The sequence below is a fragment of the Rattus norvegicus genome, chromosome 10 (genome assembly GCF_036323735.1).
Source record: "Rattus norvegicus strain BN/NHsdMcwi chromosome 10, GRCr8, whole genome shotgun sequence".
Taxonomy (NCBI): domain Eukaryota; kingdom Metazoa; phylum Chordata; class Mammalia; order Rodentia; family Muridae; genus Rattus; species Rattus norvegicus.
Window position 1 is genome coordinate 105426932 of NC_086028.1, and position 20632 is coordinate 105447563.

At 47.2% G+C, this 20632-nt stretch overlaps 1 protein-coding gene across 2 annotated transcripts in view; it reads left to right on the top strand.

The window, feature by feature from the left end:
* Rptor (regulatory associated protein of MTOR, complex 1) overlaps window positions 1-20632 on the top strand; it is a 298474-nt gene that overhangs the window by 49989 nt on the left and 227853 nt on the right. For both annotated transcript variants that reach the window (NM_001134499.2, XM_039085689.2), the window contains exon 2: window positions 10556-10658. In NM_001134499.2, coding sequence (NP_001127971.2) covers window positions 10556-10658 — 103 coding nt within the window. The remainder of the gene's footprint in view (window positions 1-10555; window positions 10659-20632) is intronic.

Here is a 20632-nt window from a genome sequence, read left to right on the forward strand (position 1 = left end):
AGGGCTGTCAACAAGAGGTTCCAGGGAAGCACAGTGTCTGCAACACCTAGTATGAATAATTTTTCTGTCAGTTAAAAAATAAAGAGGCTGGCCAGATGGCTCAGTGGGTAAAGGTCTCATAAGAGATGAGTTCAGTACCTGGAATACATAGAGATGGGAAGGACAGAACTGACTCTGACCTCCACATGTGCTCTGAGGTATTTGCGCCCTGTGTATTGCAGACTATCCTCAAACTCAAAGAGATTCTCCTGCCTCTGTTCCCCAAGTGCTGAGATGAAAATTGTGTAGCACTACAAAAAGTAATTTTTTTTTTTCAGTGAGAAAGAGCTAATGTGGCTTTGAGGTATAGTAGCGTTGGGACTTTTTCTGCTGGACATATGACCTGGATGAGGTGACATGTCCTCCTCAGTGGCCGTTTCTGTCTTGGGAAGGCTGCGCTGAAGGACTTCCTATCCAGAGCTGTGGAAGAACTGTTAGCTCTGTCCTTTGCTTTGGAGTCTTTCCCCAAAGACACTACTGTACCAGACTACTGTACCTCCTTCCTGAAAATCCTGTCAGCGAGGGTCTCAGACAGTGAGGTCCAAAGACAGGCAAGGCCTGAGGGCTGTGCCAGAGCTGAGGAAGTGTCCACCTCAAACTGTACCTGGAAGGCAGGTTGTGGTCTGACAAAGCATGTGTGAGCTGCTCTGTGGGAACAGCATTGGCCACCCTGAACAGGGCCAGCAGCTAGGCTTCAGTGTTTCACATGCCCTGCCCTGTTTGTGTTGGAATGTTCCCGAAGAATATTGCTACTGAGGTTTGTTTTTTGTTTGAAGAAAGATAACCAATCTGGATCTCTCTAGATTTGGGGCAGGGGAGACCTGAGTTTGATTCTAGCATCTATGTACAAAATTGAATGTAGTAATGTGGGTTTATATTAGAATCCTAGCACTGGGTAGGCAGAGACCGGTAGATCTCTGGGGCTTGCTAGCTAGCCATCCATCCTAGCCTAATTGGTTGAGTTGTAGGTCAAAGAAAGACATTGTTCTGAGTGCCAACACCCGTGGCTATCCTCTGGCCTCTAAATGCATGTGTACACATTCCTCTGGGCACACACTCACATGCCTTCTGCATTCCCATGAATACATGCATCTCTAGATGATTTTGAGACACTGAATTTTCCTAAAAACTTTACTGTACAGGTAAGATTGATTTCTTTTTTTCTTCCAAAGCCAGGGTCTTGTTCTGTAGCCTTGGTGTTGGCATAGCGATCTTTTTCCTGCCTCAGCCTCTGGGTGCTGGGATAGCAAGTGTGTACTATCATGTCTGACAGGAAACTTCTTTATGAATTGTTTTTGTGGATTCTTCTGGAATGTTCAGCTCTCATGCTTGGTTGTCCTTGCCAGCCTTGTTTTTCAAGTGAGGCTCGGCTGTATTCATAGGCACTGAGGTGTGGATGAAATACAGCCTTTCAGTTTGTGTTCTACAAGGTCATTTTGTGACTAGCTTTGGGACTAGCTCTTAAACTGGCAAGCCTGTTGAGAAGAAATGCACAGAAAGAGCAGGCTGTGGAAGTACTGTGGTGATTAAGTCTTCCAGTCTTGGCTGAGGGAGCTGTGTTTGTTCAGTTCTGGGCCACAGACCTGATTGTGTGCCATGGTTTGCTGTGCTTGGTTTAGTGGTCCATAATCCCCAAAGGATATTCACGTGTGCTGTCAGCTTTATCTCTAGGACTTTGAAAGACATTGAACTGTTGCTTTCTATTTCCTGTTTGTAATCCTTCTCACCTTTGACTCTGCACTGTGGTAATTTCTCACTTGGAATTCTCTTTAAGTAACTCAGGAATGGGGTGGTGATCTGACATTGTCTTACTGAGATTCACTAAGCCAACAGTTTTATGTTGGTGGCAAAATCCATGCCTAGGAAGCTGTACAGAGAGGACTGGCCTTAGGGTAAGTCCTAGAGATTGCAGCTCCTGGAAAACCAGTGATTACTGACTCCCATGTCCTAGTTGTGTGAATTCAGAACCTGACTCCTGACCCATATTGGGAGGGGAAGGAACCCAGTCACATATGAGATAGTCACCTAAGGAAGAACTGTATCTCCCTCCCTAGATTCCCCATTTGGTTTCTGATAAATATCCTAATTACTCAATTTGATGATGTCACCCCTATTTGCTATTGATATTTATTCTTGGAAACTTCACCCGAGACTGCTTTGCCTGAGACTCTCTCTCTCTATGGGGAAATCCCCGGATGGCTGCCTATGAGGCTACTATAGTTGATTCCTGTTGGATGTTTTGAGCACCTGATTTGTTGTTCCACTCTCCTCTTTCTTTGCCCCTCTCTCACCTCCTTTTGACCCCTCCTTCCCTTTTGCTTTGGTTTTCTAAATTCACTTGGCCAAGACCTAACATATGGTCATTGTGGATCATTCTCCAGATGTATCCCATGAGCCAGCTGAAGCCTTCCCGCTGCAGGCCGGTGTTTTCTTGGCTGGTCTTTGATGCTGGTTGTTGTCTTCTGAAAGCATCCGTCCTGCCTTGCAGTTTGTGGATACGGAGACCTAAGAGTCCTGTTCTAGGTTCTGTTGGCCCAACCAGGATGCTGCAATGGAAGCAGCCTCCCTGGCCACCTGAGATCCATACTGTTTTTCTGAATGTATCCCGTGATGACACACCACTGTGATGGGGAGAGGGAAACATGTCTTGGGTGAATGACTTGACTTTAAGGATAATGTTGCTAATTCTAATTTATTAGTAGTTCTAAAGCTGTGGATGAGCATTGTATCGGAAAAAGTAGTCTGAGTAGCTTTGGAACCAGTCCCTGTTTTGATGGACGCTCTCCTTATGAAAGACAGTTTTGCTTAACTTGGTCAGTTCTAAAGCTGTGGATGAGCATTGTATCGGGGGAAAAAAAAAAAAAGCTGAGTAGCTTTGGAACCAGTCCCTGTTTTGATGGACGCTCTCCTTATGAAAGACAGTTTTGCTTAACTTGGTCACAGGGCTGACATTCTCAGGTGACATCCTGCCTCTAAAGGCACAGCATATACTAATCTAGGCTTCAGCCAAACATTTTCTGTGTCTTCCTAGTCGTAAAAATGTATGTAATACATGGGCACTTGTGAAGAAAGCCTTTGGTTACTGTGGTAAAATTATTATTTTTTAATCCCTTTCTCCAAGTAACATGCTGAAGGGACAGGTACAAAGAAGAAAAAGGGGCTCATCCACTGTTTCCTTCCAAACAACAGCTTCTGAGATTTTGTGCTTTCAGTGTGTGTGTGTGTGTGTGTGTGTGTGTGTGTGTGTGTGTGTGTACACGTATGAGTACGAATTAAGGATATCTTTAGTAGGTTTAAATAATTCTGATCTCTAGAATAAACTGAGCTAGGTTTTTTTTTTTTTTTTTTTTTTTTGTTTGTTTTTTTGAGCTAGGGCTTTAAAAAAAACCTTGTCTATAGTTCTTTATTTTGACCCTTAGAAAACAAATATCTTAAGGTGTCTTTTGTTGGAAGTAAACGCAGTCAGCAGTCAGTCTCCTGGGTACTGCGATTATGAAGGGGAGGAAGGTGTCCCTTTGAGGGACTCAGAGGTGTCCCACTGAGCTTGCCACTAGCTAACTTTGATGTTGCAGATTTCCTTTTGCCCTTTGCCTTCTACTGGACTTTCTCATAGCAGGGGAGGTAGGCTTTACAGTCAGTGTAATAGGAACAGAATTAAAAACAACACGTTTAAAGCTAAGTTAGGATCCTGGCTCAGAGTAATAAACCACACTTGTAAATCCCAACATCCTTCCCTTTGTTTCCAGTTCCCAAGGAAGGAATGGAAGAATAGGAAAAAGCCAGGGATCTCCCTAGCTGCTGCTAGGGAGGAAACTCAGTTCGATGAGCTTCTCTCTGCCTTGTTGTTTGCCTCTCCTGCTGTCTTTGGATGGAGCTGGGGGCACACTGGTTTCTCCTTTCCCCCTTCTTTCTCCTCTCTTTGCTGTGTGTTTCTGACTTTCTTTATAAATTATGCACCTTTGTCGCCTCAGCTCCGCTCAGGTTTTCCTGTCGTTCCTAATCCTAACGAGGACTCTTGGGAGTGGGAGGTTCTGTCCTCAGACAAGTGGGTGAACAGTGTTATGTGACATCAGTGTTGACCCTCAGGCTGGCTTCCTGCCTCACTTCCATGTGCTCGGCTGTTTATGCACAAGCACCACTCAGCGTAGGCCTAGACCACACAGGTTTGCTCACTCCTTGTTTCTTTCCTGCACATCGGTCATCTAGATGCTAGGCATGGCAGCCTGTGAAGTTTCGTTCAAACGTGGCAGAGCTGCTGGATCAGCCATGCCTTCCAAACAGTAGGTGGCTTTGTCAATCAGTCAGCCAAGAAGGAAGACAGACACATCTTTGTAGTATTGTCTGAATCCTGTGAATGGCAGCAGACATCAAAGTACTCCAGTCACCATGGCGGTGCTCACTGTGTGCACAGGTCTTTGTGTCGGGGCAAGTCTGTGCTGACGTCATTTACTCAGTGGAGATTTCACTGTGTGACCGTTAGTGCTCTTAGCATGGTCATGTGCTCTTGTGTGTTAGAAGATATGGTGTAGGGACAAAATTTCTGATATTTGAAAAATTCTGAATTTCAGAACATATCCAACACTTCCCATTTTCCACAGCTCGAATCTAAAGTTTCCTGAAAGCTTTTGATTGGGATCCAATTCCCAAGTGCACCTCCAGGATGGCCCAGAGAGGAAGGACCCAAGGCAGCCTGGGCACTGAGAGCTGCTGCAGACAGACAGATTCCTTCCTCTCACTGTCAGACAGACGGAAGCTGATGGACGGGCTGCAGACCAGGAGTAACTGCTGAGAATCCTACAGTTTCCCTCCCTCCTTCCCTCCCTCTTTTTGATTTTGGTGGTGGGGGACGACAAGGCCTCTTTCTGTAGTCTTGGCTGTCCTGGGACTCACTCTGTAGAGCAGGCTGCTCTTGAACTTACAGAGATCCTCCTGTCTGTGCCTCCTGAGTGCTGGGATTAAAGCTGTGCACTTACCTCGCCTGATTTACAGTTTCTTGAATGATTCTCTTTTTCTCTTTTGAGATAGTTTCATGTAGTCAAAGCTGTCCTGGAATTCACTACATAGTCTAGGCTGGATCTGAACTTACTATACTCCTGCCTCAGCATCTCAAGTGCTGTGATTGCAGGCTTGAGTGATTTTCCCTGAAAAAAAATTTTTTTTTTCTTTCGGAGCTGGGGACTGAACCCAGGGCCTTGCGCTTGCTAGGCAAGCGCTCTACCACTGAGCTAAATCCCCAACCCTTCCCTGAATTTCAAAACAGCATTCTTTTGAAACTCAAAAGTAACTCCCGGAGACATAATTGTGCCATCTTTGGTTATATTCTGTCCAGAGGAAGTATTTTAATGCCCACAATGGTTATTTTATGCAGTATTTTTACAGTTTTTGGTGCATTAAATTTGATAGCCCTTATTAAAACATTTCTATAAAATCGTATTAGCAAAAATTATTAATCTAGATTTTTTTGGAATAAGGTTGCTATATAAATGAAATAAAATATAAAAAAAAAAGACATTTTAGCTATAGTTAAACATGAGAGTCTATACAGTTTATGCCAACATGGTTAAAATTTGTAGGCTAAGATATACTTGATTGACTTGAGAATATTTTGTAATAATCTGTTTTTCTGATTTTAAATCAGTAACTAGGTATTAGACTAAAGTCCATTTTTCTAGTATGTGTGTTAGTGTATTTGAGTTTTTTTTAAATAAAAAGCATAATTCAGAGTGTTGATTAGGTATGTGTCACATAAGCAAATGTGTTAGATATTAGGTCCTTGAGTGTTTTTGTTCACACTTTGTGCCCAGGCCAAATCCTGTTGCTTTCCAGTTCTTGGGCAGGAGGGGAGAAACTGAGTCTTGAGTGATGTTCAGAGAGTCCAGGAGGCACACTGTTGATAAGTCTGCTGCGTGTGTCACAGGACTGAAGAGGGAATATTGTGTTTTCATATGTGTTTTTGTCTGAGGAACTCACATCATAAGACTGTGCGGAGGCCAGAAGTGAGTATCGAGTGTCTTCTCTGTTGCATTCCATCTAACTCTTGGAGACAGGGAGTTCCCCAATATGGCTATACAAGGTGCCAGTGAACTGTAGGGCCTAGGGATCCTCTTGCCTTGACCTTCTCAGGGCTGTGGTTACAGACATGAACCATAACCTGACTTTTATGTGGTTCTGGGGATATGAACTTAGGTCCTTGTGCTTGTCCAACAAATACTTTCTTTACTGACTGAACTGTCTGCTAGCTCTCGAGGTCCCCCCTTTTCTTTTAATAACTAACTCAGAACATATTTACTAAGAACTGCAATAAATAAGTTGGATTGAATGCTGCATCAGTGTCCTGACCCCCTTCTCTGTCCTTAGTGTGGGGGAACCAGATGCACCCAGCATGCTGCTGTGGGAGCTGGGCAACCCACCTTGTTCTTCCTCCCTGACCTGTGCTTTTGGGAGTCAGGCTGTAACTGAGAGGCCTCTTAGCATCACTTAACACAGAGGCCGTCACTGACAGGATGCACAGAGTCCAGACTCCGCTGTGGACTTCCTGGGTTTTGAGCAAAGACTGTGGCAAGACACCGAGCCAGCACTAGTCAGATGACCTTGTCACTTCCTCCTTGGGTGTGTGGGGCTACACGGTGGGGTGTTCAGAAGGCACACAGTAGGCCGCTCCTAGGGTAGTTACAGCTGAGCTCTAACTTAGGCCATTGATAGTGCGTTTTGCTTTGGGCTTTGTGTAGGAGACAGGAGGTTAGTTTGAGGGATTTTTTTCTTTGCAGACCAAGGACACAACAAGAAGCCAGTGAATGGGTGGAGTTCAGTTGTGGTGAATCAGTTGTGGTGGACTCTGGTAGTCCCTTGGTCTCCTTGTTCTGAGATCCCACCAGCTGCCAGAAACTTAGGACAGCACAGAGCCCTTATATACACTGTTTCTTACTTGTGATACCTGTTAGGGATGCATTTGTAAAGGAGGCACAGGGAGTATAAGCACAAAAAAGTGACACACAGCAGAGCAGTCCTGTCGTAAGGGTCTGTAAAGGTGGCTTCTCCTCCACAGCCCGTCCCTTCCTGTGTGTGACTGTGAGTGTCTGTGCCATGCACAAGTGTGCAGAGGCTGGCACTGGGCAGAGGTGGTTCTCTTCCTTCAGCATCTGGGCCCTGGGGAGTAAATGCAGGTCCCTGGGCTTGGCCAGCAGCCTTACCAGTTGAGTCACCTCACCAGCCCTCAACTCTGGAAGGGAGGACCACTCTTTGGCTTCTCTTTGTCTTATCTGATTGGCAGTTTGCTCTTCCTGCTTTGGAGCCATAACTAAATGGACAAGCATTGCTTGCACACAGTCATTCTTACACCACGCAGAGCTCTTAATGGGGATATGAACCCCAAGCACAGGATGCGTAATTCCCAGATAAGTGCAGTTGGAATTTGCAGGCTGTTTATATCTGGAATTTTTCATGTACTGTTCTCTGACTGAAGATTTTAAGTAAGGAACTTTGAGGCCTGAACTGTATGGATTGCTGTGTCTGTGGAGAGAGAAGTCTGAGATGACTGAGCAAAGCCGCATTTCTTCAGGAAGTGACTTAGAGCCTGATCCAAGATCTTGTTCGGGAGTTTATGGAGACCTTGTGAATTCTATGTTATACCGGTGGAAGAGACTTAAGACTCTCTCTAGCAAGATGACAGCGATGTTTGCATGAAACCTCTTTGTTTATACAGTCCTCAGGCTGAGTCTGCAAAAAATTAATTGATCAGCTCTGTGGTCACTTACATATTGGGAAGCTAACTAGAAAGTACAGTTATTTTTATCCTCTGATTTTCACCTTTCCCTCTGACAATGAGTAAATAGCTTGTTTTCAGGTTTATAGTGAGATGCTTCTGGACAGTTCTGTGGAAGATGCTTTTAGAGGTGTGAGCATTGCAGGGAAAGAAGAAGGGTAGAAATATCCTTCTCCCATAGACCTTTAAATTCTGTGCTGAACAACAGACACTTGGACAGCTAGAAATGGACGGATGTCTGGAAGAGGCCATCGCCATCCTTTCGTGCTGCTTTAGAAAAGTTATTGTAGAAGTTTCTCACAACACAGTAAGACGGGAGACTGTGGGAGAGGATGAGGCACAGGCCGTGTGATAGGGCGTTTGCACACTCACAGGAAAACCAGCAGCAAGCCCATGTAGTTACAGACTTAGCAAAGTGACCCCTCCTCAACACATGCACATGCACGCACGCGCGCGCGCACACACACACACACACACACACACAGAAGAGCAAGTGGTCAAATGAAGTTGTCATGGGCAGTGAGTGTGTCCTCCAGATGTTCATGAAGAATACAGGCATGCTTTTGATGACATTTTGGGCCTCCTGGGGAAGGAGACCATAGTCTTCTTTGCTTTATATGTCACAGCGGTCAAAGGAGACTTGACCATATGTGGAGATGCTGTGTTCTCTCTGTGAGAGGAGCGTATGTGAAAATGTTGCTTCTTGTTAAGTTTGATTGGAATATTAGTGCAGTCTGTCCAGTGGGGTTTAAAGTGTGACTAAGGAGCTGGAGCTGGACTGCTGTCCAGCATTGGCCACTGTTTCAGAGGACTCGGGTTAGAGTCCAGCACTTAGATGGTGGCCAGCGACTGTCTGTAACTCCAGGGTTAGGGGATCTGGTCTCTTTCTGCCATTGCACACAGGTGCAACACCTGGGCACATAAGCAATAAGTGAATAAGTGATTGGTTTGGAAAACAGGTGAGGATTAATTAGCTATGTAGCATTATTTGGAGAAAACCTGGCCTTTGGTTATTATGCAAAGCACAATGGTTAATCCTCATGGTCAACTTAAATGGATTTAGAGTTGCTGTGGAAACACCTGTGGGGTGTGTCTATGATGATGTCTCCTAAAGTGTTTAACTGAGGACTGAGGACACATCCTTTGTGGGCAGCACAATTCCCTGGGCTGGTTTCCTACACTGAATAGAGAGAGAGGAAGCTGGGTGCTGAAATTCTTTCCTCTCTGCGTTCTGATGGATGCAGTGTGACCAGCTGCTTCATGCTTCTGCTGGCAGGGTGGCCTGCATCCCCAAACTGTGAGGCAGAATAAGCCTTCCTTAAATGGCCTGTGGCAGGTGTTTTGTCACAGCAGTAAGCAAATGACTGACCCACAGGATGAAGATGAGGTATATGAGCTTGGTCCCTGGGGAGTGCTGTGCTGGTCACTGGATCATTTATCTCTTGGCAGACTTTGCTACTTAAGGGTCCTGGAGATGTCATTCTAGGAGTCAAGGAAAGTATTGGATGGAACTGGAACTAAGACCCAAGCTAAGAGAGTAGGTGAGACTGGACATGGTGTGTTCCCAGCAGGAATTGGGGTGCCCTGGTAGAGAGGACCAAGGCTTGGAGGTGGAGGATTTCAGGTGACAGAGAGTGTGTCACTGACCTTCAAAGAGCCGAGCTTTGACTTAAAAGCACAGGGAGCTGCCACGTGTGAACTACAGCTTTGATATGCAGCTTGCATCCAGGCAGGCTGGCCCATGTGTTCTTACACATATGTGATGGGTGTGATGGAGCCCAGTGAGAGTTGATGGTTTGGAGTGCACTCCCTAGCAGACATTTCCACTAGGATGTAAAGTGGGTTGGGACTTGATAGTGTAGGGTGTTGGTGCCGCTAAGGATGGTGGAGGACGAGGAGGGCTGGTACTCTGTTTGAATGCATCCTTCTCCCACCCAACTTATTTTTCCAAGACAGGGTCTCACTGTGTAGCTCAGGCTTAAATTCTCAGCCCTACCGTAGTGGTGGATTGCAGTGTGTGCTTGGTGTTGTGCTGGTGCAGATCTTCATCTCTTAGGTTTCCCGGTGTTTCTAGCACCCATGACCAGTGACTGTACGCTGTGTGTGAGGGGATGAAGGACGTGGGCTAAGATGTGCTGAGTGGGTGGGGCTGCTTCGTAGAGTTGGATCAGTGGGAAAAGAAGGTGGGAGGAGCTGTATCTAGCAGAAAGCAGAACATACCTGGTGTCAGTCGGGTCTGTCTCTGAGTTCTAGAACAGCAGGACTACACAGAGAGATCCTGTCTTAAAAACAGAAATCCCAAATAAAGCACCGAAGGCTCAGACAGCAGCCACAGGTGGAGAGAAGCAGTGAAGTGGTATGACATGGGTAGTGAGAGTTTTAAAGACAAGCCACCAGTGAACAAGGAGGAGTGGGACTCGGAATGAACATGGCACGTATGTCCCACAGAGTTCTCAGCCGCACTAATACGAGCTAAGTCTCTCACCCCTCACAGTCGGATGTGGATAAGAACATGCGCTGAGCACTGTAAGATAGGTTGCCTTTTGATCAGTTGATTCTGCTCCTGGAGATTCATTTTAAGGAAGCTCCTGCATGTGCTGCTTTTAACCCTCTGCCCTGTCCTCAGAGGTGGGCTAACCCGGGGTACAGGAGCAGTGCTGTAAGAGTGACTGAGTAGGACAGTGCAGGAGGAGCCCAGTATTCTGGGGATAGTCTGGAGTCCATGTTGAAATACTGTTTCTGTTGTGCTTCCAGATGAAGACCGTCAGTGTGGCCTTGGTCCTGTGCCTGAATGTGGGTGTGGATCCTCCAGATGTGGTGAAGACCACACCTTGTGCTCGATTGGAATGCTGGATTGGTAAGTGCCAGCCCCTCTGATGGGCGCCTGTCATGTAAACTGTTGTTTTAGATAACATGTTCAAGGAAAATCAAAATAACTATTGGTTTCTGTATCTTTTCCTTTAAAATGTGTTAGTGTCTGGCTTGTGCCTATACATGGTGTATAATGGAGCTATGACTACTTTTGAAAAATGGAATGACTCATTTGTATATAAGTAATATTTATAGAAAAGGTAAATGGAGCTCTCTGAAGCAAAGTGTTGTGGTATAAATTATAGATGATAGTAGCAGCATTCGTGCTTGTAGTGGACTGAGTGTGGCTTAGAGCAGCTCCCAGGAGATTAGGCCATTTAATCCCCTCCGAAGCCCCACAGCAGTGCACATGTGGAGGTCAGAGGATGACTGTCAGAGTCAGCTCTCTCCTTTCACTCTGGTTGTCAGGCTGGGTGGCAACTGGGTCTGTTTACCTGCTGAGCCATCTGACTAGCCCCTGCCTGGTTATTGAACCCAGGGAGAAGGAGATACAAATGAGGACCGTGCCTTAAGCGGTCCTGTGAGTACGCTGGAGTTGGGAAACCTCCATCAAGTAAGGAGACTGCTCATTTAGAAGACTAGAGCTGCGTGGCGTGCATGCACTCCTTTAATTCCAGTATTTGGGAGGCAGAGGCAGGTGGTTCTCTGTTTGAGATAGTTAAGTTCTATCTAGGTTAGTCATGTACATTGTCTTTAATAAATGGGGAGAGGTGGGTGATGAATCATGTGTGTGATAAAATTCCTGTGTGAGCATTTCCAGGGTACACACAGCTTGCCGCCACAGTCTCCTGTAGGAGTGTTTACATCACAGCGGCAGCTGTGTGTCCCCTCTTCCAACCCCAGCCCACCCTTGGTCTCATGAGGGTTTTCTTTTTAAGACAGGATTCTTGTGTTCTCTAGGCTTGCTCCCCTGCCTCTACCTCTTGAGTGTTGGATTGCAGGTGGGCACCATCACGACTGGCTAACCCGTTCAGAAGGACATCCGCTTTTCCTAAATTGAGTACTTTGTGTTCGGATTTTACTGGGACTTGGGCCTGCTCTGGGCTCTTGTGGTGTGGTAACACAGGATAAAGAAAAACAGTGTGAACGGCTGGCTTCAGCTGATGCTTGGTATCTGTTATTTCACACTTTATTTTGAAAAAAGATTTTTAAAGTTGCAAGCAGAGCAGTGGCCGCTCTCCTGGTTCAGTGAGTGCTTGGAACTTTCGGTGTTAGGGCCACCACAAAGAGTCTCTTCTGAGGAATCCGCCTGTCTTCTGCAGCACATCTACCCTGAGCATGGCTCCCAACCACTGGCGGAGGACTGCAGAAGAGAGCTGCTGTGCTCCTGCAGTGCTCACCAGCCCTGTCGGGTGGGGTGACATCATTTACCTGTCCATCATTTGTGATTGGTCTGAGCTGATGTGTGGCTCATTAGCACTTGAGCACGTGGGCTCCGTTCTCAAGAGAAGGTGCTTGGGGACCATCCAATCTATTGTTGCCAGTCAGCACTTTGGGGCTGTGCTTGGCTGGTCAGCAGGGGTTGGGGGAGGTTAGTTTACATACGACAAGGTTCTTCTTAAGTCAGAGTGGGGCTGACCGCTACTAGAAAGCTGGGAAGGCAGGTCTTAGTGGAGAATGCTATGTGGACTGGGGACTTAAGTGAGCATGTGCTTGTCATGAACAGTGACTAGAAGGAGGCTTCTGGAAGTGTAGAGAGGAAGGCGAGTGTGAGAACAGAGAAGGCAGGTTACAGTAGTCAGAGGAACAAGGGTTGGTCAAGAGGCTGTACAGGTTGTGAGGCACACCCAGGCTTGGTTTGCAGTAGCAGAGCAGGTGACCTGTGGTACCGGTTGCCATCCAGTGACTTTGATGTGTATGTGGCTATGTGGGAGGCTACAGACTTGTGTTACGTGTCTGGTCTTAGCATTTTGTGCTGTCACCCAAAGTCAAAGAATCATGATTTCCTCAAGATGCCAGCTCCATTCACCCAGCCTCTCTGTCCGCTCAGTTGCTTTGAGTTTCTGTCTTCCTGAGAGGAGCTGATGGTGCCACCTACCTCATGACTCAAGGGGATTGACTGGGACCCTGCGATCAGCTCCATGCATAGACTTTGACAGGCTTTTTGTCATGCCTCAACTCTAACCCCAGTGTCCTAAAACTCCTAGTTTGTGCTTCTATAACAAAATATAGGAGATTAGGTAATTCGTACAGTTCCGTAGACTGTAAAATTCAAGCTCCATGTGGTGGCAGATGGTATGTTTGGTTTCTGCTTCCAAGATGTCACCTTGAACACTTTCCTCACTTGGTGGGACCCAGCAAAGGGGCTAGCTAGTTGCTTTCAGCCCCCACATCCCCAGCCCTTAATTAAAAAAAATTTTTTCCCCCAAGACATGGTTTCTTGGTGTAGTCCTGGTTGTCCTGGAACTCGCTCTGTAGACCAGTCTGGCCTTGAACTCAGAGAGATCTGCCTGCCTCTGCCTCCTGAGTGCTGATATTAAAGGCATGTGCCACCAACACCCAGCTTGCAGCCCTTTTTGTAAAGTTTCTGTCCCTCATCTTAGGCACTCCTGCTCCCCCTCCTGGCACTGTCAGGCTTGGGGGTTATGTTCTTTTTTCTTTTTTCTTTTCTTTTCTTTTCTTTTTTTTTTTTTTTTTTTTTTTCAGAGCTGGGGACCGAACCCAGGGCCTTGCGCTTGCTAGGCAAGTGCTCTACCGCTGAGCTAAATCCCCAACCCCGGGGGGGGTTATGTTCTAAGATAGGAATTTTGGGGGGACATATTTATATCATAGTATCAACTGGTGCTCACCCTTCTACAGTATCCCCTGCCTTTCCTCTCAACACAGCAGGGGGCCAGGGCCACTTGTGCCCACCTGAGTGGTTGAAGGGGGCGTGTAGCAAACGTGCCTCTGTGCCTCGTTAGCTGTTTTGAGTGTGCTGGCCTCTGGGATGTCCGTGAGCTCAGGGTTGAAGTCTAGCAGATGTCAGATGGTGGAATGCATGGTGTTCTTATTCCATCTAACAAATTAGACCTTTAGTATGTCAGACAGTTGTTGAAGCGTAGCCCAGAGCTTTGCTGGAAGCTGTGAGTGTGACTGTGGCCTTGTAGGAAGTGAGACGCAGCTGCCTGTGCTGGGGTGAGACTGCTCTGATCTCAAAGGACACCAGGACCCATGTGTGGTGTTTCTTTTGTTTGCACCACCTGAGCTTGAGCCAGAGAGGATCCCAAGGCCACCTGGAGAGCACGTCAGTCAGTGCCTCTGTGGAGGAAGGAAGGCACAGGCCCCTGTCACCTGTCCCAGGTGGTACGATGTGAGCTGTGAATATCATGGAGTAAACGCATTCGTTGGTTGGTCTCCAGGAATTGTAAGCTCTTGGGGAGCCATTGTTTTTCCCTCATTCCTCTGCTTTAAAAATGCTGTTTTGTCTTCTGGCATCGAAGCCTGTCTCTTTTCAGAAAAGCAGGGAGAGGCCGTTTGGTTTTATAACTGACATTAAATGCTACAGCAGTAATACTAAAAATGGTCCACTAAATGGGGTGCCCCTGCTTGTGGGGACTGCTTGCCAGAGAGCAGAGTATGGAGCCGGCCGCTGAGCAGAGAAGGTGGGATGGGCCGTCTCTGTTCTAGCTGGTAGTAGTTTGGCTGTCAGAAGCTTGGAGATTCTGGTACCCCAAAGCGATTTGGGAGACATGTGGCCCCTGTTGCCCAGAAGCTCTTCAGATGAACTGAAGACAGTGAGTGCATCTGCTCTTGGCTTTGGTTGCAGAGCACATGCACAGAGCCTGCTACTAGCTGGGTAGATGATCCTGGATGTAGTAAGAGGTCACCTGAGTGGCCTGGGACTTGGAGAATGCTATGGTGAAGGTCACATGGGCATGGCTGCACAGCAGAGCAGTGACCTTGGGCTGGCTGAGCTTGGAGCCCCAGGCAGGCAGTGGGGTTTGCTGTGACCCGGGCTCTCTGGGCAGTGGCATAACCACAGAGGCAGTTGGAGTCTCTGCTTTTTGGGCTCTTGGTTTAGAGTACTGCAGTCTCTATTCTGGTAGCTTAAGGTAGTATCCCTGTCCCCTTCAAGGGAGGATAGCATAACCGCTGTGGTTTCTTCCTCAGGCCTTTCCAGTAGACACCCCCGCCCCCCCCCCCCCCAGGCTGTATTTTAAGTCAGGGATCTAGCCACTCCCCCTTCCCCCTTACTCCCCCCTCCCCCACCAGGTTGTAAAGTATTGCAGCTCCTGGTTTTTATCATTCTGTAGGCATGCAGGATATGAGGCTTTTGGGGACAAGACCAGCTGTGTTTGGTAGCTTTTGCCCTAAGATCCTGTCCTGCTCCAGGGCTGAAGGTCCCACCACTGGTCAGACCCAGGAGTGGGTCTGCTCAGCTCTGCGGAGGCTGGTGGCTGGGCTTTTCTCTGAAGCTCAGTCAGGAGATGGGCCCCACAGTGTGTGCCACTAATTATAAAATGGAAGGATGGCATTATGATTAATAAGATACAGTCATCAAGAGCCATCCCTAATTTCAAAGTAACCCTTTTGCTATTATGTATTTTCTCAATCAAAAATTAGCCATTCAAGGTTACACAACTAATTAATGGCGGAATCCTTGAAAGACGCTCTGTGATTTACACTCCATGCAGTAGGCAGTGCTCAGCTAATAAGTCAATTAGCGGGTGTTTTTAAGTGTCTGCTAACACAGGCACAGAGAATGCAAGGGCTCCTAGAGCCTCAGGCTCTGTGTGCTGCTCCTGCTCTTGTGTTTTTCCTGTGGCAGCCTGCACACGAGAGGAGCTGCACTTGAACCCAGTTGTGGGCAGATTCTCATGGTCACCCCAGACCCAGCACAACAGAACCAGAAGCCCACGTTCCCAGTGCCTTTGATGGCTCGTGGCAGCACGTTTTCTTATTTGATTCTCATCTGAGTAGGAGTGTCAAGTGGGCTCAGCTGGCTTCTTTCCTCCTTATGGGTGACCCTGCTTTTCAGAGTAGGACCAGATACAGGAGTCCACACAGGTGGTATCTCTCAGAGCCTTCCTGGAGTGTCAGGGATGACAGTGGTTCTTTGGAAGGAAAGTCTGGTGGGCAGTGCATCAAGGTGTGTGTGTGTGTGTGTGTGTGTGTGTGTGTGTGTGTGTGTGTGTGTGTGTGTGAGAGAGAGAGAGAGAGAGAGAGAGAGAGATGGTAAAGGAGAGAGAGTGAGCAGTCTTGCTGGTGCTGATGGGCAGCACTGGCCACGCCTATGGGATTGTAGGCCAGGTCAGCAGACAGCTTCGGCTCTCCTGGGTTAGGGGTGCTTAGCCACATGCACTCCACATGATGTTAAGTGTGCAATTCAGTGGGTCTATGCTGAAGATCTACAGATGAGAAAAGCCTTTAAAAACCAAGAGTTTTACAGTGATGCCGACTAGCTACTCTTCCACCCCTAATGCCCACCATCATCACTGCCTTCCTAGTTCACTTGACACTGGTCAGCACACCCAGTTAATCTCTGCTGGTGATGTCAGACGATCCTTTCTGTTCTCCTTACTGTTTGTTCTCCTCCCTTCATGGCTCTTCTCCCACTCACTGGCATATTTTCCGGAGGAAATAAAATTAATTGACTGCAGGGATTTCTAGTAGATCAGAAGTGACAGCGATAGCCTGTTGTATGACTGCCTTTCTGGGAGATGAGAGAGAGAGAGAGAGAGAGAGAGAGAGAGAGAGAGAGAGAGAGAGAGAGAGAGAGAGGATGGGGCGTGAGAGTGCACACTCCCCTATTCATCCCTGATAGGGAGTCCCATGACAGACCAAAGTATGGGTCAAGATCTTACGTTATGATTTAATGAGTTTTACTGGAGTTGCTTGCTTACAGGAGTAGGGGTGAGCTACTTATAGGCACAGAACTGACTCTGAGAGTGTCCTGCCCAGGTAGCTCAGCTGCCCAGAGCCTCTTCTGAGCCACCTTGCTGATCTCTTTCAGACTGCTTGCCTTCTCCCTCCCTTCTTCCTTTCCTCCCTCCCCCTTTTCTCTTGTCTGTGTAGTCCTGGCTGTCCTAGTACTCATTCTGTACAGCAGGCTGGCCTGCCCCTGCCTCTTGAGTGCTGGGATTAAAGACTTGCACCACCATGCCCAACTGTCTGTTGTCTTAACAGCTCCTTTGAGAGAGACTCTCAGCAGCCTTTACCTCTTACTCTTGGGGGAAGGCAGGGCCTAGTGAAACTGGTCAGTTTCAGGGACTTTGAAGCTATTTGAGTTGTTTACCTTCTATCTTAAGAATCTCCCTGGCACGTGCAATGTTTCCCTGTCATGGAAACCACCACACAGCAGACTCACTTGGTCCCTTCTGTGGATCAGTGGGTGCTCTGATTGAGGCCAGTGGTGGAAGATGAGCAGTTGGCAGGCTACCTCTGCTGCAGGGCTGAGTTTTCAACTTGTCAAGATGTGTCACGAGCCCTGTGATTTGTAACAGTAGCGAAAGTTCAGTTATGAAACAGCAACAAGATTGTATGGTTGGAGGGTCAGGACAACATGAGCAGCTGTGTTAAGGGGTTGAAGATTGGGAAGGTGGAGAAGCACTGCCTCTGCTGTGTCCTGTGTGGTGTATGAGGGGTGACTGCAGCCTTAGTTGGGAAGAAGGGGTGGGTGGAAGTTCAAGTGGGAAGGGTAGTGTCAGTCCTCCTTAGCTCTGACACCCCTTGACTCCTGCCCTCTCTGAGCACTGATAGAGAGAGGCTAGACAGACTTACCTTTCCATAGAGGAAACCAGTTCTCTTTTCTCAACCACAGGTCCCCACTGTCGCAGTCACTGCACAGTTAGTGTGGGGGATGACTGTGCTCCCTACTGTGTCAGTGGTTTCCTATGCCCACGACAGACAGCATGGCCTGCTGTTTGAAAGATTTCTCTGTTCATCTGCATAGGTGGCTTCTAACTGTAATCTTCAGGGCTGTAGCTACAGCCTGGTTGGTTGAATTCAGTGCACCATGTCCTGGATTTGACTCTCAGCACTACATGAACTGGGTGTGATGATACATGTCTGACATCCTAGGAGAGCCAGAAATTAAAAAATTGCTACCAGCTACCTAATGGGTTTTCGGACACTAGAGGTGCATGAGGCCCCATCTCTTAAAAGTGTTTCTGATATTCAGTAATATAGCCAGCCTCTGCCTCTTGCTAGCCATGTGGTGTAGTTAGTCACGGTCTGTGGATGGGGTCCTCAGGATTGTTTTCAGATCCCAGGACTGTCTTCCCATTGAGAAAAGAGAAATGAAGACTGATGTCATAGCTTGTGTTGGTCAGAACAAATTTCCCATAGGTCCTCACAGTTTCACTCAGCAACATGGTGCCCGGTCCTTCTGGAGCTTGAATTGGAGCACCCAGAAACTCCAGCACCTGTGCTTGAGAAGTCCTCTGAGAGTTTGGACACACTGGCTTGTAAAGTTCCCTTCCAGATACAGACTCTGTCACTAAGTCTTGTGATTAATCTTATCAAAAAGATTCATAGTAATGAATGTACATAGAATCAAATAGTGCTAAAAGCCCTGTCAGGAGACAGCCACCTCATCCTCTGCAGAGGAGCCCCACTTTTCACAGGGTAATGGCACTGGTAGCAAGTCTACCAGAGGACAAGAACTTCATCCTGAAGTGTAAGGCCTGGGATCTTGTCTATGGCAAATGCTCGACCACACACACACACACACACACACACACACACACACACACACACACACACCACACTGTTGGCCAGGGGTTCATCTGCAAGATGGAGTGCATGAGCATTGTGGAAGCTGTGTAGTGCTTTGGGTGCAGGAGTGGCAATGTTCATTGGAAGCTTGACAGGGCTGACTGCTGCTTACTCTAATGCTTTTCACTGTTTGCATCTTAGCACACACCCTTCTGCAGTCAGAGAGTGCCCCTCCCAGTCTGCTTGCAGGATCACTGACTTCTATGCTCTCAGTGTAACTCCTTGGGTTCCATGTTTTCTTCATTCCCCACAAGTCTAGCTGAGTTGCAGAGTTAAGTTTATGATTATGAATAAAAACTAAGTAAGAAAAAAAATCCAACTTTTAAAAGACTGTCCTTGGTAAACCAGAAATGCATAACAGTTTTCTTAAAGTTCAGTTGCCAAGGATGCTTTAAACATTTTGTAGATGAAACTAGAGCCTGTGAGAACCCAAGCCATGGACAGAGCTGACCATGCATGGCAGCGTCAAGGAGTACCTGCAAAGCAGTCCAGGAGCCGAGCTGCTCCTGCTTGCATGGCCTGCTGTTTTCACCCAAAGCAAAGGCACATGCATTCTAGAAAGTGAATGAGGAAATCAGCTGATAATGATAGGATTTGAGATTTCAAATAAAACATTCGAATTTGGAAATTTTTATCTGTGACTCTGAGTTGGTGGCTTCTTTTTGCTAGAAGCATTCTCTGATGAGATGGTGTTGTGTCAGTGAGTGTGGATTTGTTTTCAACACCAGGGAATGAAATGTGATTTGTATCACTCAGAGAGCTAATGTTTTCTAAAGGATCACTTGTTGGAGATTGTTCTAATTCTTTGATTTAATCAGGAGTCTGCATGTCCAAACACTAAAGGTCCTGTGCTCAGTTGGTTTTTGATTGATCAATAAAGATGCCAGGAACCAATGGCCGGGCAAAGGGAGACAGGATGGGACCCTTAGAGTTGCTCGGGCTAGGACAAGGGGGTGGGGGGAATAACCACGAAGCTGTGGGATACGGATGGGTGTAGGAGCTGCAGGAGATAAAGCCAACCAGCCTGTGAGATTTTGGGTGGGTGGCCACTGGCCACTTCCCCGATTGTGCTTAGGGTAGCAGGAGGAGGACTAGAAGTGCCCAGCCATTGAGCTAGATGGCGTATTAACCATAAGCCGATGTGTGTCCATCTTTCATTCACTATCCAAAGATTCCCTGGGCAGGAGGCTGGAAGTGCAACCTGCATGGTGTAGCTAAAAACAAATGGCTACAGTCATTGCCTTGTGACACAAAGCCACCATGGGGAAAAGAGCCACCTGGGTGCCACCAGGCCAGCCCTTCATTGCTGTGCCGTGATTCAGATGCCATCTATCAAATAATGGTACAGAGATGTCTTAGCAGAAGAAAGAGCCATGGCCACTAAGTTCCTGCTTAAGGTCTCCTCTTCCTACTGTGACTGTATGTGAGCGAGTGCCGTGAGTTTTCTCCGCATGCATCAACTACAACCACAAGTGTTGGAGGGTGGCGTGAGGGGACACAGACCCAGTCAGGACTCCAGCTGTCATGTGTTCAGTTACGTGCTGGAGACAGCTACATTCTTCTCCCTAAACTCAGGCTGGCTGGGAACTCGACATATACATGAGGATGGCCTTGAACTTCTGATCCTCCTGCCTCTACCTACTGAGTGCTGGAATTCCAGGGATACACCTCCATGCTTGTTTCGTAGCGTTTTTGTAGCGTTGAGGATGGAATCCAGAGCTTCGTGCATGCTAGGCAAAGTGCTCCACCAACTGGGCTACAACTTCAGCTCGTTCTCACTGAGCTTCTGGGGAGATCATAGTTTTCATGTTTAGACATAGTGGGTTTGTCATACTTAGTTTAAAAGTTATTTTACGTACATGAGTGTTTCTCTCACATGTACATCTGCACTGCATGCATGCCTGATGCTGGGGGTCGGAGGAGGGCATTGGATCCCCTAGAACTGGAGTTAAGGAGGTTGTGAGTTATGATGAGGGGGCTAGGAATTGAACAGAGCTCTGCAAGAACAGCACATGCACTAACTTCCCAGCTCTGGTGTCATAGTTAAATGAATAAATAAAGGTAAAATAATTTTTCCTACAAATACTCCTTTTCTCCCTCACTTGCTCATCCTCTATAAAGTACAGACTGGCCTTGAGCTTGCCCAACTCCTATTTTAATTCGGTGTTTATCAATAGACAAAAGCATTTTGGGGTCATCAGATATTTCAAGACTGGCTAGGGGTCCTGAGACAGGTGTGAGAACTGCAGGCTTAGTGTTGTT